This window comes from Larus michahellis, chromosome 13 (assembly GCF_964199755.1).
Source record: "Larus michahellis chromosome 13, bLarMic1.1, whole genome shotgun sequence".
NCBI classification, from domain to species: Eukaryota; Metazoa; Chordata; class Aves; order Charadriiformes; family Laridae; genus Larus; species Larus michahellis.
In genome coordinates, this window is record NC_133908.1 from 16,695,212 (window position 1) to 16,714,995 (window position 19,784).

The 19,784-nt window shown below is 39.6% G+C and overlaps 1 protein-coding gene across 1 annotated transcript in view; it reads right to left on the bottom strand.

The window, feature by feature from the left end:
• Positions 1–2,266: 2,266 nt before the first annotated feature.
• The window catches only part of MAPK1 (mitogen-activated protein kinase 1), a 37,539-nt gene continuing 20,021 nt past the window's right edge, over positions 2,267–19,784 (bottom strand). Inside the window, exons 4-9 of the mRNA XM_074605856.1 lie at positions 14,034–14,150; positions 12,152–12,266; positions 11,467–11,598; positions 9,202–9,311; positions 8,364–8,491; positions 2,267–6,203 (exon numbers count right to left, since the gene is read on the bottom strand). Coding sequence (XP_074461957.1) covers positions 8,375–8,491; positions 9,202–9,311; positions 11,467–11,598; positions 12,152–12,266; positions 14,034–14,150 — 591 coding nt within the window. The 3' untranslated portion in view covers positions 2,267–6,203; positions 8,364–8,374. The remainder of the gene's footprint in view (positions 6,204–8,363; positions 8,492–9,201; positions 9,312–11,466; positions 11,599–12,151; positions 12,267–14,033; positions 14,151–19,784) is intronic.

Here is a 19,784-nt window from a genome sequence, read left to right on the forward strand (position 1 = left end):
TTTGGAGTCAAAAAGCAAAGTAACCTGGAGGAGCTGCGCATGCGTGAACCAAAAGCGCCGCTCCTTTCTGTTCCCTGCATCTGCTTTTGTGTCGCCTTCCCAGAAACACAGAGCCCCCAGGGCACAGGCTGCTCCCAGCAGCAGGAGCCTCACAAGACCGTCCAGCTTCTCGCCTCCCTCTTCGCTGGGTTTACACCAGCCTGACTAATGGGATCAATAATCTGTTGGTTATCATCAGAAAGCCCATGAATCCTATAGAAGAAAGATTTTTGGAACAACTGGGACTTTAGACTCACTTTAAACAGGAAGACTAAGAGAAAAGTAAATCATCAATAGCAAGATATACTGGAAAAACAGCCAGAGTTCTGGAAACACCTGAAGGAAAGTGGTCAGTGAGTAATTTAGAGGGGTTACAGGGCAATTCCAAGAGTGGCCTTCACACGCACACTGCGCAAATGATGGGGGGTGAAGCCTCTGGCACCCGGCAGAGCACCAGGATGTTGTTTCGCACTCACCAACGGCGCCTTCGGAACTGGAGCTCAAGCTCTAGGGCTCTCCTGGAGCTGGCTGAGGAGTTCCACAGGTGGGGAAGACACATCAGAGCAAGACACACATCAACAGACATGGCGCGCATTGATGTGACGATGTTTCTGTCCTCTACATGCCTCAAATGTTTTTCTTATTTTTTAGGCCCATCAAGTGTTCCATACGTGCAATTTCATAGAACAACTGAAAATGAAACGTACACAACACAGAAGCCGACATCTTTGGTCTGCAGAGAAAGTCCTGGGTCAGAGCTCTACAAAGCTCGATGCCATCAAACCTACACTGATGTCTCTCCCCATAACGCGGCTCGCGCTCAAGGGCCGTTCCTCAGCCGCCTCCACCAGTATTTGGGCGCACCATCCCCGGCGCCAGCAGCTCAGCTCAGGGGCTCCCTCCCAACACGCCCAGAGCAAAGCCCACGGCCGCAGCCTCTGAGCCAACAGGTCAAGAGCGCCCGTTATACTCAAGGCTTACAGATGGAGAGGACTGGGTCCAATTCTGGTGAAATACAGGAAACGGGCAAGATATTTCAAACTAGCGCACCTTAAACACAGATTACAAGAGCGTTAAGTCGATCGGCGGCTGTCAAAGCCTCCGCGGAGCCGTCGCACTGTGCAGCTCCTGGCCGAGGTACGCGCTGCTGGAGGGAACAAAGGAAGCAAGAGGCAGCTACAGTCAATAAAAGAACACGCATAAACCGATCCATGGAAAAACTGACATTCCATAATATTCTGGGGAAAAATTACATCATCTGCCAACTCTCAGTCTCGTTACAGACCTGTCAGTTACAGCTAAGCTCTCTTTACTCTCAGGTCACATTTTCTATGTTTTCGTATTAATTAGAGAAGTTTCTGGCAGCCGTTATCCATTATCCAACTACACCTTTTAAGAGCTCAGTTCTTTGGCACAGTCTGATTTTAGGCTAAAACCCAAACAAACAAAAAAATCATGACAAGCCCGTTCCAGTGATGTAAGGTTACTTGCGTTGCTCCCAGAAATCCTACATTTCAAACCCTTGGCCCGAGAAGAACCTTTCTGTAGTAAAGTGAAAACATTTGGTCTCTAAGGATTGCTCAAGTAATTATTTTCACAATTTCCTGGGAGCAGGGCGATAGCTATATGAATATCAATACGACGAGTGTCAAAAGCCTGTGAATCATCAGCTGCACTGGAATCTATTTGCATTACTCTGTGCTCAACAGTTCAAAACACTGATGGTTTCATAACTTTCTTGCACCAAAGATAAAACATTGCCGCCCGTCTATAAGGAAACTTCACCTGTGTTTCTTTGCGTGGTTTCCCTCATTTAATTTCAAGCTGGTATAATCCTAGAGCGGAACGAGCACACTTGTGTGCGTACAGATGTTGAGCATCAGCTGCTCACTGTCGAGCGTTCGGGTGACAGTGGTGTTCAGAGAAGCCGATGTGATGCACGTCCCTGCGTTTAGGGTTTGGCAAACAGCAGTTCATTCTAAAGCAAAATTCCAGGCATTCTATACATGCACAGCACTATGCTGATTTGGTAACACAGGGACACAATTTAATGATTTTCTTTGCATTTGTTTTTACAAGATTCAGATGCCAAAAACAAAACAGAACATTAAGTTACCTGATTTAAAAAAGAAAATCACATACGTTTACAACATCAAAAGAATAAGACGAAATATAAACCTTTGCTACTTACAGTTGATCTATACAGATTAACCAAATCACAAATCTGTCACAATATAAACGTTTAATTGTTACAATGAATAAGAACATACAGAAAATGATTTATTTTTTTTTTTATAAAATCTTCCTTTGCTTTTTTTATTTTAAACTTACCATTAACTAAATTAGCTATGCGGGACTTGTGGGATACATGACTAAGAAGGCACCAACAGTACAAAGCAAAGACAAAGCAGTTTGAGTAGTTTAAGAGTGCTCTACACCGATACAACACAAGAAAAGGCAACAATAGTAAGTAAACCAGCTGCAACCTTTAGAAATTTGTTCTAGATTTACAAAGGTAGTCCAACCGTTACGTCTCCTCCGTTTCACTTCGTCTGATCACAGCACGTGCTACAAAAACCACCATAACTTCACTTTACTAATGTGCACTTTTCACTAATTTAGTGTCTTGACTTCAATCGTTAACTAAACCATTTTGAACCACAAATGTATTTAAAACTTAGTAAAAGGATTGTTTGGACTTTTTTGTTTAAACCACTGCGTTTACAAAAATATTTCCCCTAAAATCTGGGATTGCTTGAAGACATCGCTGTACAAATATAAAAGTACTATGCAAGGGACCAAATTCATGAGTATATGGTGGGTACATATAGACCTATATTTATACCATATCACGGTGCTGTAACAACACAATAAATTTATCAATAACCAAGGACTATATAAACTACACTAACAGAAGCAAATATATATTAATAAAGTTTAAATCTATAGTACAGTTGCTCAGCAAACAACTTCGACATGGTATAAATATATCGTAGATATTACAGTGGGCAGCAACATCAGGTTTTTCTTTTCCTCATTCTGTAGGGAAAACCCCGCTCGACTCCTCGGGCTCTGTCTGGCCACTGCCGAGTGGTGCCATCGCCGCCGGCAGCGCCCAGCGCCCGCACCCTCAGCCCGCCCGGCGAGTGCCAGGGTTCCATGGACTGGGCGCCACTGGGAGGAGGAGCCTGGCAACAGTCAGGGCAGCAGAGCAAGACGCTTATTTGCCAAAGCATCCGTGAGAATTCTACGTTTGCATATTTTTCTTCAGCTGTAAGGTTGGAATGTTTTTGACAGTGAACTGTTTACATTCCTTATTCCCAAAACATCTTTACCATGAAATATGCACGTTACTTCGATCAAGAGTTGCTGTTCTCCGCTCTAAAATACAAAAACTACATAAAGAAAAGAAAAAGATCAACGTAAAATGATGAAATAACTGACCTAACACAGTGTTGTTATAGGCACCTTCTTTTAAACTATTTTCAAAATCTGACAAACAAAAAAAAAAAAATCATGCTTCTGCATTTGACGCATCAACAGATTCAACCCCACGATGGTTACTGAATTCAGTAAGAGTGATGAATGTGGTTACTGATACTGGCAGACGCCCATCGGATTCAGCGAGAGGAGCTAAGGAAGAAAGCCCGAAAGCACCAGATGTCAGGTAAAGCAAACCCTCGGCTTCTCGCTCGGAGGCAGAATGCAAGGGTAAGTCTACAGCTCCCCAAAAACCCAAAATGAAAGAAAGTATTAAAAAAATAATTGGGAAAGAGAAGGGTGAAGTCAGCTGCCAAACTTCTTCCTTAATAAATTAAAACTGAGGTGTTACAAACTAATTTCAGTAACAGTCATCTTCCCAACCATGCCAAAAATGGTTCCTGTAGTAATGATGATCGTACAAGTAGCAGAGATTCTAGAAATATTTCAACTTCTCAAAACTGAGTGAGAAAAGCATTTTGGTAAGGATGTGTAGAAATGTCAAGAGAAATTTCTACACTAGTATCAACAGTCAAGTGCATATGTCTATAGAAATGTTTTCAGCATAGGTTCCATACCCCGATTCGATGATCACCTGTGCAGTGTCCTGACAATGCTCCTAAGATGTTCCCCGCAACAGAGGTTTATGTACCACAGGAACTTCCTAATAGAAAATGCCCTTTCATGGTGAACCCTTGCTTGTTAAAAATTAGTTTTGGCAGACTAACACTTAAACTATAGGAAAAAGAAAATTCTGAAATGGAATCTTGTAAGCACCCTTATCTATAGAAGTCTGAGAGTTAATGGCTTTCCAGATTTCTTTGAAGAGCAGACTAACTGGTAAGAGGAAGCCTGGAGTTATAACCAGCAGCATCCTTCTAGACTACAGGAGCAACTGAACCTGATTTCCATTCAAACGCATTACCCAAGAGGAAACCAAAAACTAATTCTTAATGTTAATGTGAAGATATAAGATTTAAATTTATTTCCAGGAATTACAAGTGCATTTTGTTCATATTAGCAAGCAGTCTTTATACAATCCATTCTTCACTGCTGCCAAAATAAAATGAGAAAAAGACAGCAGAGATATGAAAAGCTAAAAATAGAACTATTTTTCCTAAGTTATTTGTTGAATAGCATTTCAGTTGAACACAACTCAGAGGTAACAATAGATTATTTTTTTTCTCAATCATAGGCATGTGGCACTTAGACAATCATCTTTGCACAGAAAGCTTTAACAGTCATGCGAGGGCACAGTAATTATTTTAAACAAGGCAAATTTCTCACCACAGAGAGCAGTGGGGAAAGAAAAGGAGGCACTGCACTGGAACATAACACCTAGTAAACTCCACATTATACAATTTCAGTAACAAATACTTGAAAAGATCATTAAAAGGTATACAATTTTAAACATTATTTAGTGCTAGCTTTGTTTGGTTGTCCTAACTCAGCATTATCAGAAAAGTTTGATAGTACTTGACAACAGAACAGTACTTCATGTCACGAGCTCATGGAGGCTTGATTACAAATCACCATAGTGTAGGTTGCAAGAAATGAACTTGAGATGCTGACATGCTGTAGGAGCAAAAGTAAAATCAAACTTTCTCATTTAAAGATGCAGTGTTCCTCTCTGCAAGAATTCTGAACATCAGTGATTAGAGTCAAATGTGAAAACTATCGATCCTCATTTGAAGCGTTTCATTGGTATGCAGTGTGTAGACTGAGTTTATTAACATCATATTTTGGTTTCTCGCTTGCCACCACATATGGATGCCTTCCACAGAGAAAAGCATTCACCATTAGGTCATCACGCCATCATTATGTTCTTTGTTAATCTTCCACCGCACGGTGAGTAAATAGAAGTTGGCGAGCTGCCACTCATGCTCTTTGCACAAGCCTTATGAACGCTACTACGCGCTATGAACTTTGGAAGTACTATGCCTCCAACATGGTTAAACTTTAAATGATCTCTTTTAGAAAAGGCAGGGAGAAGAAAGTACAAATTTTGTCAATATGTGGAAAAAATGGTTCTTAGATGAATTCAATTAAGTTGGGTTCCCATGTGGCTCTTACGCTGTAGAGAATACCTGTGTGTACAGCACAGGACACCCAAACAAGTGCATAAGCGAGATTAACATGAACAGGACTTATGCTGTGATCCATAGCAAACGGTATAAACTCCGCTGGATGCTAACCATTTCTATTTAAAAAGGAAGTGCAAAAAAAATCTGGGATGTCACTGACTTAAAGTGCCCTGAATAGTAGCTTTTCTAAAAAAAATGCCAGCGACTTCAGTAAAGTCAGAAGAACATAGTTCATGGTGTAAACTTCTTACAGGTTAATGAATTATCTTCTTGGATACTGAGCCAGGAGTGAAAGGAACCACTGCATCTTTCAAACCAGAAAGCAAGCAGTTAAAATACGGCCAGCAGTAGGTGCACTTACAGTACAGTACTGCAACAGGTCAACAATGGGCATTACGCATAGGAGTGTCAATTACAATTCTTCAGGCTTAAAAGATTCATTGAAAGCATGAAAAGCCAAAACTACCAGGAACTGCCCTCCTGAATGGCTCAAAGGAGTTAGTGGATAAGCTGAGAGAGGCCACAAGACATGACCAACAATAAAGAACTGGGAAGAGGAACAGCAACGTTTGAGCACGCCCAGTCCTTTAAGTCCTTGTCCTACAAAAAAGAGCAGAGACATATTTCAGTGAAGAAAGTTTTAACATTGCCCTTTAAAACACACATACTTTCCTGTTTCTATGCTTTACGTACACTATGTTTACCACGGGCAGCAGTACCGATATTTACTACTTCTGTTTAAACTGCTGTGATGTGGAATAGCTAATGATTCTAACCACAAATGACTAGGACAAATAGCCAGCACATCATTACCAAGCTGAGTACGATATTTAAATTTCAGTGTCATGTCAGCCAGATCAGTTCTTCGGAGTAGCATTTAAAGGTAACATTTTTAGCAAACCAGAAACTTCCGTTAGCACCGGCTCACTGATATCTTTATCCCTAATCCTTTTATCCCTTAATCCCTAATACAACTTTTGTAAGTATGGTCTGGGCAAAGAGGCAAGCAGGAGAGATGATAAACTATGATTTACCACAATGTTAGCTACTTGCTCTCCCTTCCTTGATGCTACAGCCTATTGGTAACGGGTTTCATCTTACACCTAAAAATTTCTGTAATTTTCTTCCATAACGCGCACTTGTACTGCTAGTGCCTCTTGTACAGAATCAGCTTTAGAAAACACGGACGGGAAATAAGCACCACGCGCGTTACTGTGTCCCACATCTCATTCTACTGGCAATGCCCAACTAATAAGAGCCAGATGTGTGAACCTCAGATTTACCTAACTTTTCATTATTAAAATAGTTTCAAACGTTAGCTAGTAATCTTAAATAAACAAAATACAGTCTTTCTAAAGATGAAAATGACTTCATTTGTGGACTTCTATACATTTCAATATTCAAGCCAGTGGCAACAGAGGTTACCCTACTGAAATAAAAACTGTATTTTCAGAAGTTTCCTCTACTTTTCTTTTTCTTTCTTTCTTTCACGGATTTCTTGCAGTGAGGAAGTTCACTGTCTCAAAACTTAACCTTTCTGCTGGAACGGCCAAGAAAAAATGTAGAAGGCTGCTGTTGACGGACAATAGCACAGAAACTACTTTTAAGATCACAGAACAAGCAATCTAGATTAGGCTGTTGTCTTTAGTTTCCAGTCACAAAACTTTGATACTTTAAACTATTAGTATCACAGAAATTTCATAAGACTGGATATCAGGGAGAAATTCTTGGCTGTGAGGGCGGTGAGCCCCTGGCCCAGGTTGCCCAGAGAAGCTGTGGCTGCCCCATCCCTGGAGGGGTTCAAGGCCAGGCTGGACGGCGCTTGGAGCAACCTGGGCTGGTGGGAGGTGTCCCTGCCCAGGGCAGGGGGTGGCACTGGATGGGCTTTAAGGTCCCTTCCAACCCAAACTGTTCTGTGATTCTATGATTCTAAGTATTACAAAAACTTATTCAATTCAGTATTGGACCAATTTTGTATGAAACTACTGAGACTTGCAAGCCTCATGGTAGACTCATGCCAAGCCTCATGCATATCCAGTTAAGTTTATTGATTTAAAAAAAGAAAAAAGTCAGACAGTGAATATCAGTACATTACATTTTTAATTAAAATGTAAAATCTTCAAAGGATTAGGAAGATTAATCATAACTGATTTATTGAGTATTTTGATACCTATTCTTATTTACTCACACTATTTCACAGGTACTTAAGACTGAAGCTAAAACATACTGAAGTTTCATGGTTGTTTTTTTTTTTCCCCCCTTTAAAATAATTTAAGGGATTTCTCCTCTGTACGTTACATTAAATGTAACGTACAGAGGACAAAATGTACAGAGGAAGAATTTTTTAAAAGCACTTGAAGCCATATGACAAAATAACCTGCAACATATGAAGAACACTGTCCCCTTAAAATGTTTGGGGGGGGGGTTTGAATAAAATTTGCATTTCAAAGTGTTACTGTGGCTTTTATTCTGAGAAGCACTATTTAAATGTAATTCTTATTCCTTAAACACAACCTAAAAACTAGGTAAACATCTCAGGTAGTTGCCTGGATTCCCTGGAGACACCTCAATGTTGTAGACAAAACAAACTGTTTCTTCAATAACAGCGTAGGAGTGAGGTCACATGAACAAGCATAAGGCTGTCCTTTAACAGCTAGTTATCCTATCGATAGAAAAGGAAAGTTCTACATTTCACTAGTGGTAACGAAGTTCCAAAATTCTTCCCCCTGCCCAAGTGGTTCCATATTGCTGTGACTTTACCTATGCACAATTTAAGATCGATATCCTGGCTGGAATCTAGCAGTTTCCTCAAAAATCAGTTCTTTCAGCTTTTCCTTCGGCAAGTCATCCAACTCCATATCAAACTTGAAGGGTGCTTCAGCTACAGGCTTAATAATATAAAAAAACATTATTACTTTTTTTAATATTACTGTTGTATTGAATTTCATGTAGTCCCTGTACGGGGAAAAAAACCCTGAAAACACGCTTCACAAAAATGACTAATACTGTGCAGTTTTCAAGGAAGAACTCATTCTAGTAGGCCTTTGTGTGCTTTATATATTAGTTTACCAAACTTAATATCAAACCATTCTAAGTAGCTACTCAAATATAAACCACAAGTTAAAATATTTGTTTGAGGCTTGTAACTTAGTATCTACCTGAAGAAAAATTATCCAAAACATTTGTATTTCTTGTAATAAACACATCTGTCCCTTAAGAATAACTAGCTTAATTCCTCCTCCCCTACTTCTTCACCAAAAGTAACCTTAAATCTCATCAGAATTGTCTACTAAACTACAGTGAGTTCAGACTGGGGGGTTGTAAATGCAGCATCTGATGGCAAACTCAGTTATTCTCCTCATTATCAGACGCTGGGAAACAAGACCATAGCAGGCTAAGAAGTTCCATTTTCAGAAGACGACACCTTAGCATCTTATTTATTGTGTTGTGCCTCAACAAGATATACAAAATTTTGGTAAATTGATGCAATTCATTCTTCTAACTCCATTAGAGCAGTAGAAACACTGCCCTTAAACTAGTGAAGAAAATAACGTGTTGCATCATTTAATCAACATTTCCATTTTAACAATGTCTTTACCTCATCACTCGGATCGTAATACTGCTCCAGATACGGATGGGCTAAAGCTTGCTCCACTTCAATCCGCTTATGAGGATTAAAGGTCAACATTTTATCCAACAAATCGAGTGCTAAGAGGAAAAAAAAAATAAGTGAGCAAGAGTTTAATACGCACTCCAAAGTACAAAAGTGTTACAAACACTGACACTCCACAGAAAATACATGGTACCCTAAGTTTGGGGCTAACTTCAATTTCCAGCTGGAATCCCCAGCCATAGCAGCCGCAGCAGATTGCTTCCTAGGCCTTGGGCACAGCAGCTTCGCCTGCCCGCCTCATGGGCATTCATGGCTACGGGTCCCTTTGGCACGGTCAGCTCTAATAGAGGTAGACCCTTCCAAAGGCTCTTCAGCATCAGAATGAATGTCAAGGCAAGAAATGCGTAGAACCCTATGGTACAATGTGCTTTTAACTACAGCAGAAATTTAATAGATGAGGCTTTTTTCTTCACTCAAATAGATGCTTTGGATTTTTGTGCCAAATATCCAAACCGCGATAGTGCTTTTCTGAAATGAGTAAGTAATCAAGAATATGTTCTCATTCTGAAAAGAAAACTTGGCTGTTTAATGATGCAAATGTCATCGAGAAGTCATTAGGAGTTCTAGATCACCATGGTGAAGTATTCTAGCATGACTAGCAGCTCAGAAGATACTCTCCTGCTAAATGCGAATATTGCATATTCATGAGATTCAGGTAAAATCTGTTGAAGACAACTCATAAAGAATCCATAGAGAACTTGAAGATCTAGTAAGACAGTGAGGTCTGATGAAATTCTGGACAAATGTTACAAGTCAGAGTTACTGCAGTTGTTCAGCTACTTTGATTAGAACACGTTTTCCTTCTCCAGGAAACCAGAATGATTATAGTAGCAAGAGGCCCAAAGATACCTGCAGCATCCCAAATTTCATTCCATTTCTTCTCATTACCACAACATTTATGACACAGAACTTAAATAGAGGCTTCTTTCTATGATTCTTACTGCAGCAAAACAGTTGCAGCGTTGCATCAGGACAAGATGCACACCAACCATCGCAGAAGAGACAGGACTTTACCACTGCATTCAATGGCAGCTTGAAAAAGCTGCAAACTTGCACAGCAATTACATTAAATATTTTTATGTGGCTTTCTCAACACTGGAAACTCACATGCTCACTCCATGCTAAAGCATGTCATGCACAACGCTTTTTACTGAAATGATTGACAAACAGCTTTTTGAAAAACTGCTCTGTCAAAGCTACTCTGAAGACTGAGAAGAAAAGGTGCTGCAGAAGTTGTGCAAGCGGCCTGTTCCCCCAGCAGCTGAGCAGAGCAGCGCTGCTACAATGAGAGCTGTCAGAAGCCCACGGTAAAAATTCTCACATTGACAAGCACTATAATAAAAGCAGAATAAATCACTGCTGTTTCTCTGAATGATAAGGATAATCAGCTCTACCCAGCTCCATCTGCAGAAATTAGCTTTTACATGGTAGTTCCGTATCTGACCATGTTCACTACGAGTAAATTATCACATCAGTATTTTAAAAAAGCGACTTATGAATTGTGTCAGAGCAGGTGAAAGAGCACTGTACTATGAATACAACCACCCTTAAACTGCATGAAGTAGAATTTAAAAGGCAAGTTAAAAGTTATGTAGCAAAACAAAATCATATTTACCCTTCACTAAATCCTTGTTAAGAAAGGCAAAATTATTACGTTCCTTGCCTTTATAACTTCTGCTCCACTTATCATAACTGAATTTTTTAACCCTTTACATTTTAACCTTTCATACTGCTGAAGGACTCGTGCTTTGATTGACATTCTGCTGTTTGCTCTGGAGCTGACACACAGGCTGCACAATCTACTCTGAGTTCAGCAATATACAGCCATCTGCCAGCTGATTTTAGAAACAAAGTTCAATGTCGAAATCCAATGCCGATGTTCAGTACTTGAGTAACGTACCATGCTTTCGAAGACGATAACACGAGTTAGGATTTACATTTTACATGTAAGTTAAAAGATCAAACACCACAACACATAATCTTAGTTACTAAAAATTGCTTTAAAAAGATAAGCTACTATGAGTGTTTCATGCTGGTTTATGAGTATAAGGCCATTTTAAGGGAGCTGCATGTTGCATTTCCAACATAGATAAATGCTTAGGGTGGTTTTAAAAATCCCATCCTGCCATTACTTTTGCTGCTTATTTCCATTTCTGAAGATGTGGTACAATGTAATAGAGCACGAAATACCTTTGGGATCAGCATTCGGAAACAGCCTGTTCCATGGTACCTTATTTTTGTGTGGTAGGGAAAGCAAGTAGTTTCTGGCCTTTAAATTGATTATACAATTCAAATCTTCTTGGGAAGGGGATCCAAGTATACCTAAAAAAAATAAATACAAACAGTACTGCATCCTATAAAAAGCACATTTAAAATGGTTATACCTCATTTGCTAAAACTCAATATTAAAACTGCTGGGAAGAAGATTTCAGACTAAATGTTTTAAGAGTACATAATACCTTAGAATTTTTTTAGAAACCTTTACTAAAAAGGTTGTTTTTTTCTTGTAAATAAACAAATGCATTTGAATTTTCTAATGATCAGTAATCTGCTTCAAAGATACAATTAAGTGGCGTATCTATAGACATTTTAAAAACAATTGACTTGGACTTAATAGTATATTTGAGCTTTTTAAATTTTTTTTTATTTTAAAAACATCCCTGCTGATGTAGTAAATCAACTGGTAAGTAGCCCCCCAAATCAATGATTTTTTGTAGGAATCACTGCAGAAATAACTATGGGGAACAGATGATAGACCTACAGGTCCATACACTGACCAACAACAGAAAGAAAGGAGTGACCAAGACCAGTTTAGCTGGTAGAAAAGATGGAGAGACAGAGGGATGTGGAAATGCTACTTTTACAAAAAGCTTACCAAGGATATGGTTAAGTTGGTCAAGGTAGTGTTTTCCTGGAAAGATAGGTCTGTTGGAGAGCATCTCTGCCAGAATACAGCCTACTGACCAGATGTCAATAGACTTGGTGTAACCCTGCAAGTAAAGCAAAACCATATTTTTGTCAAAGAAATTTTTGCATAATTGCAGCAACATGTTACTTTAGTAAATTTTGAAAGTGCACGCAAATAAATCTTTTTCTTTAGATGAGTCATGCTTGTTCATGCTGTTTGATTTTTCTGTACAGAATGAAATAATTAAGAATTGTATATCAAAACACTACTTTGAAAGGGTAGCAAGAACTGAAGTATGCAAGATATGGTTTTCCAAAGGGAATCTCTAAGTTTAGCTAAAGGTATTACCAACTGCAAATTTTTGAGAGTCCCTAATTTTACAGCAAATTTACACTAACAAAATTTGGAAATAAGCTATTCTTCTTAGTTCTGCAGTTCCCAACATCATACTAAACACATGTGAAAAAACCCATCCTTTTTCCTAACAGGATCTAAATCCCCCACAAGTAAGAAGCCCTCAGTATGAAAGGGGCGAAAGGGCCAGACAGGCTGGTGGTTAGCTGGTTTGTAAACCACAACAGGTAAGTAAGGAGTAAAGATGATGTGAGAAGGCCAACAACAGTAAATGCAATACAAGAAGAACAAAACTGATGCCCATATTTTCACGTTTATGGAAACCTGTGCTATCCATAAGAGGCTTTTATTCAGAAGCACACCAGTTACACTGCTGCCTGAGGGACACAGGGGCAAGTTCACCTCCTCCTGTCCCCTACTCCCATTAGCTGGGAGCTGCCAACAAAAGCCAGTAACTGTGCTGAATCCCCCAGCCAGCTCAGCACCCGCTTCTCAGGACCCCGTCACTTCACCATTTGTTTGCAAGGCACTGCGATTCTAAAAGGAATAGGGCTACAGGCCAGGAAAATTGTAAGTTGACCACCTCTTCAGAAACAAAATATTTTCTTGTAAAAGCTGCTGACAAATGTACGTTGATATCTAGAAATAAGGTTACGTTGCCCTGTGTTTATGGCCCCAATGCAAGTTTAAAATACAAGAACCGTGGGGCGGGGCAAGAAAAAACCCCCAGACCCCCTCGGTGGTCAGATGAATATTTTCTAGAAGCACATTAGACACACTATTGCCACGACAAATCAAACCCAACAACCAATGAAGCAGTAACCCTACAGAAACAACAAAGTCTCTGAGGACTACAAAATACAGACACAGATGTCACATTTTTATGAACAAGCATACGGCTGTAGGAACTAATGCAAAGGTTATGAAGGCTATCCATTACTCACACCGTACAGGGATTGGATACCCGTTAAAACAGCCACAGAAGAACATAAGAATTATTCCAAGTATAAAAAAACCAAAGGGATCATTTTATTAAGACTATGGGAATGCAATTAAGATCGACATACAACAAAGATCACATGCCTTCAGAATCAGATTCACCCTCATTATACATTCTACACCTAAATCAAGATGTCAAGATAACATTAAGGCAACATTTGCAAGCCTTGATGAAGACAGTAGTAAAATGCTCTTGTTACTAGTACTTCTACTCCGTGGAAAGCATTTGATGGAAAGAAGTCTCATGATTGACAAGGAACTGGACACATGGGAGCTCATGTACATGATTACTCAGTTGTGCTATCCAATAATTGCATCTGGAATCACAAATTTACTGCAAGCAAGAAGCTGTACTGCAAATCCATTACCACAATTCCTCAAGACTATGCGTGCGTTCTGATCCTAAAAACACAGAAGGCGAGGGGAAAGAAAAACTGGTACTCACAAGTGGATAACGAGCAACAGAAGCACCACAGCAGTGCACTATGGTTCTTACCTTAGAATTCAGCATGATTTCAGGAGCCCTGTACCAACGTGTGGCCACATATTCTGTCAAGAATCCTGTGTGATCATGATCTGGATCTGCAACACGAGCCAGTCCAAAGTCACAAATCTGGTTTTAAAGAAATTTAAGAAAAAAAAAACACACACAAAAGAGCAAGTGAGACATACAGCTTCCAGTACTACACTACTAATTCACCGTTCCCCAACCCATGATGTAACACCTACAAATACAGGGATGGTAACCTATATTTTTAGCAACAAATTATTGCACAAAGGTTAAGAAAAATGTTTTGGATTAAGTACAAAGAGTATCCAATGAGGCCATGCAGGCAGGGAATAGGAAGAATAAATGGTTTGGGGAAAGAAGATGTTCCTGGTGCACAATTTATGTTCCACTATGTGTTTACTTAACACCTTCTCTGCCAGGTAGGTGGCAAGGTACACTGCTGCAACCTGTTATTAGAAATGTGCCAGGAAACAAAAAGAGAGATTAAGATTTCCAGAAAACAAAATTACAGACCAACGTATTTGTAGCAGAGTTCAATACCCCTTTTCACAAAAGCTGCTATCATAACTGCATCTTTGCATGAGAAACTTCCTATCTGATAGGACACAGGGTAACGGCCTCAAACTGAAAGAGGGTAGATTTAGATTGGCTATCAGGAAGAAATTCTTTCCTGTGCAGGTGGCGAGGCACTGGCCCAGGTTGCTCAGGGAAGCTGTCAATGCCCCATCCCTGGAGGGGTTCAAGGCCAGGCTGGATGAGGCTTTCAGCAGCCTGGGCTGGTGGGAGGTGTCCCTGCCCAGGGCAGGGGGTTGGAACTAGATGATCTTTAAGGCCCCTTCCAACCCGAACCGTTCTGTGATTCTGTGTGTGATTCTGTGAGATAGTGGTAGACTGGAGAGAATATAGGTTGCTGAAGGAAGCATGAGCTTGAAAACAAAACCACAAGAAAATATTTCTCAACCCTGTATGAGGAAAATAGTTTTATCTAATCATGAAAACAAAACCAAACTCTGATCTAGACTAGTGAATTCAGAACAAAGGAAAACGTGCTTTTATCTATACTCTGGTAAGGAGGCTCCATGGCTTTCAGAGCTATTTAGTGTCCTCTCTCCAGAGAGAAGTCAAGAAAATTGAAAACGTGAAGGAAGACAGTGTTCTAGAGTGCAGCAGCTGTTCTTTTCTTACCCTCTGAAAGGTAAATGGCAAGCTTGTTGAGTGGCACATTAGACACATTCATATGCTTTTGCTACCACCAAAAAAATATCACTTTATGATAATGATCAATTTCCACACAAAATGCATTTGCATGAAAGAGTATGTACTCTCAGAAAATCAAGGCACCAAACGTAGGAGTAGCAAACAGGAGGTTCCTCTGATGCACGCATTTGATAATAGCTTACTTTTTAATAGTTAATTGTGGACACTGATTTTATTAAAAATGTGTAGTAATAATATGCTGTAGTCAATAAAGACTGTAACGGATAACCCTACCAAAAACGCAGAAACCCCAATGCACCCTGGCAACCTCCTCCTTTGTTTTCCTGGAGGCCCAGCCTGTGAAACAACTGGTAGATCAGCTAAGGAAGAAGCGATTCAGCCGACCAAAAGCTACAGCTGAAAGACAAGATTCAGCAGCTGTTAAACGGAGGGACTGAAGAAAAGGCAATGATGAAATTCATAAGCCAGGCTCTGTGGGACGACTCCTCTGAGTTTAGCTACATATTTTAAAAAATTTAAAAAAAAAAAAAAAATCCAAACACAGAACCCTCAATCCTTAAAAACAAAACCAAAAAGAATCCTTCCTTTTAAGCATGTCAAGGTTTTCCCAGGCTACAGAAACAGAGCAGCTGCCTTGTGTGCAATTAGCAGCTTGCATAAAGAGAATCAGTCCAAATAATAAGAAGAGTCTCCCGTAAAGACAGAAGTGAAGAAACTGCAGAAGACGGTTTTTTGGACTTCAGAAAATAATTATGCAGGCAGACAAACTGTTGTAATCTCTTCCTCCTAACCTCAGAAAAAAGCTAGATAAGACCATAGGCAAGAGGCTTGTGCAGAATTATAGTATTACACATAAGCAAAGTGCTATGATTTGTTATTAAGACAAAAGAAAAAAAGACACTCTCCGGTCCACAGTGAGGAGAAAGAACTGAGTTAAACAAGGTGTCTGTTGAATCTCTCAAGTAGAAAAATGCACATGGGGTGGAAAGGAAGATTATTGACAGAGAGAGATCATTAAAACGACAAAAAGCTCCTGCTGAGTAGAGAAGAAACAGGTTAAGCAGAAAAGAAGAAACACCATTAGTGAGAAAAGCATCAAGGTTGAAGCAGCAAGAAAGAGGCTGTCGCAGCATTTTCACCAGCTGCAGACTGACCAGGAGCATCAGCGGGCAGAGGAGAGAAGCTGGAGGGGCCAGCGTCCTGCTGGGTGCAAGGGACCAGGCACAGCGCCTGACTCTGCCCTGCTGAGGATACAGTTCTTGCCCTGTGGTGACAGAACACATTTAAAAATGCAGCTGCCCTATTTGGGGGGAAAAATAATAAAATTGTGAGTCCCCTCTGCCTGTTCAAGTAATAATTGGTAAAAGTCAAAGCAGCAGGAGGAGGTAGACTTCTCAATCAGAACTAAAACAAAAGAAGAAAGAATCTGAGAGAGCAACATAATGACAGGCAAATTTTTCTTGGCATTTTGACTAAGTCATAGCAGAGAATAAAAAAATGCATAATGAAAGACCCAGGTACGTCAGTCAGTGCTTCATGCCTTGGAGAGACAGAACAGATGCTACTAAGAGAGAAGGAATAACTTCCCCACTAAATAAATAAATAAAATGCCAGCATCTTCTTTATATATTTAGCTTACAGTTGTTCAAAACAACATTCTTGTAATCAATATCAGGTATGCTTTTCTTTCTTTCTTTTTTTATTTTTTTTAACAGAGATGCCTTAAAATTGGATGAAGCTGTAAAGCAAATGGGAAGATTTATGAGGATCATGTACATATGACCATTTACTAAGCAAATGAAACACTACTAACACACTGAAATACCTGATTATTGTATCACTGATTAGTCTGTGCGTGTGTATGTATAGATTTGTATAAAAGGAAAAGGAGAGGTTTCCATTCGGTTTAGCTGTTAATCATAAGTTGAAACAGTTGCATCTCTAGAGTAATCATTAAAATCCTGAAACAAACAATAAGTTGTAGTTTTCCTCAACCCCCCCCCCGCCCCGCATTGCCTTCCTTTCAAGCCTATCAAAGTATCTAACAATTCTTGGATGTTTAATACTTGGGAGTGTTCGCTATGTAGATAGAAAAGCGCAATTTATAAATAATATTGATATAGTGTGTTAATGTTTTAACCAATGCAATGGAGTAGGTTCTGCCAGAGTAAGCTGGTACACTGAAGACACTGCAACACACTAGTTGAGAATCTTTAAAATAACTTTGACTTTTCTGACATATTAATGCCACTGGCCTAGGAAAATTATACAGTCATGATAGTTTTTACGTAACATTTAATTTACAACACTGTAAACCAAGTCAAATTGTTGGATGCAGATAATCATGAAAGCACGGGGAAATATTTTAAAAATGTTAGCCAGTATTTTAGAGTATATTCCAGCCTGTAGCATGTCAGCCTACATTAATCTCATTCGTGGGAAAGATGCCAGGCTGCGAAAAAGAAGACCAGTATCTGCATCACCCAGGACTCTCACCAGAGAGAGATTCCAAGGCATAGTTTTCATGGACTCTCAAATCTAATCTTTCACTGAAAATATATATCAAGAGACAGTAGTTAAGTTCAATTATGTACTTTCACAAACTTTCCTTCACTATGTGGTAAGTTATATTTAAGGTCGCATTTAAGTCTGTAGTATAGCCTAAGGAAAGAGAAATGGCTTTAAGTTCTGCTCTTCTGTCCGGAGCCTTTCAGCTGCTTAGGACAAGCAATAAGGTTCACAGAAAAATTGTGTCAATGGAGACTCATATGTTTCTTTCCTAGAAATGGAATCTATGATCCAGAAGTCAAGATCATGTTTAAGGGAGAAGAAAGAAGGAGCTCTTGTTACAACCTGTAGGACTCTGAGCTCCGGAAGATATCAACAGCTCTCTCAAAACACCATTAAAGAAAGAACCTAACACCATTACCACCGAAGATGAAAATTACACTTTCAGATGAAAGTTACGTTGTTCATTTTCACAGTACGCTGTGTTTTGAGTTTAAGTACAATAATCAACATTGTAAGCATGTATGTAGCTGACATACAAACTTAGAGAACAGCCCTAAAAGAAACAAGTTAGTACAAGTTCAGCATTCATCAGACAAGGCCTAAGCATGTACTAGTTTTCTCTCCAGTCCTGTTATTTAAACTTTAGATGTGGTATTAATACAACACCAGAGTTCCCTTTAGGTTACGAAAAAGCATGTGCTTTGTCACATAGACTACCATATTCTGCATTAGGAAGCACATAGTGCAGTGGAACGCTGTTTTTAAAACCTTATAAAAGAAATTGGAACAGTCCTGTATTTTTATATTGTATTATTTTGCCATACAGTGAGTTTACCTTCTTTTTCATGACCATCTTACTTGTGCTAAAACATTGCCTTTTATTATTTTATTGCCTTTAATTGCACATAACACAGCGCTACATTCAAACTTTCCTGCTTCTATTGCACAGTCATCATAGATTTTACTCCGTTTCTTTCATGAAGAGGTTAATGCCTAGAAAGGATCTGATGTAATAACAGCTGCTGAAATCCTGTCGCAGGAGTCAGAGGTGACCAGGCCAGCAGTACCATGCATTAGGAAAAGCTGACAAGTAGCAGTGGGAATGTAAAGCAAACCGATGGTGTAGCCAGCATTTAGAATGGACCAGCGTATGAACAGCAAGGACATTTCTTGGAACTGTGACAAACTTGGACGGCCAGCAACTGGTTTACATTTTGAAGACAGTATTTTTGTTTGTTTGTTTGTTTTTTTAAATGAGAAAGCTAGAGCTTCTATAAAAAACCAAAGTGTAATTAGGTGCAACTCAGTATGCAACAAACACAGTTGTACCACGTCAGATCAAAGTAATGCACGCCCTGTCATCTCGCTGCACCAGTGGCCAATGGCAAATACACAACATAAAGCGTAACAGTGCTTCTCCACTAGTCTCTCACATCTTCCACGGGTTTGCTGCCATGGGACTCTCAACCAGAGGCAGCATTCAATAGCTTTTTCTTCTACCAAATTGTTTGGTGTTCCTGTAAGTCACATTATCTGTAATATCTACAGTGCTCTGTGGTACCAAATTCCACAGCTTAACAATGCTGCAAGTTAACTCCTATGTCCTTTCACCCCGAGCATGCCACCTGCCCCTTTTGTTCCCCCCCAGCCCTGCCTTTTAATAGGTAAATACAGTGAACAACTGTTCCCTATTCACCCTCCCTACAACAATTTTATCAAATTCTATTGTAGACTTGCCTTTCCTCAAGCAACATTTTCCAGCAGAGGAGACCTAGGCTAAATAGTTCTTCCTGGTATGGAGAGAAGTACTTTGAAGTCCTGGTCTCCTCATTTTAAAAGGATATCATATAGAGAAGTGTGATAACCAGGATCACACAGAACTGAAGGCTCAGAAACAACAGAAAGTTATAGAATGGCATGTTTTCTGTTTTATTGTCTATTTCTGTTCTAATTCTTCACAGTTGGTTTGCTTTACTGAATGTCACTAAGCATTGAGCTGACATTTTC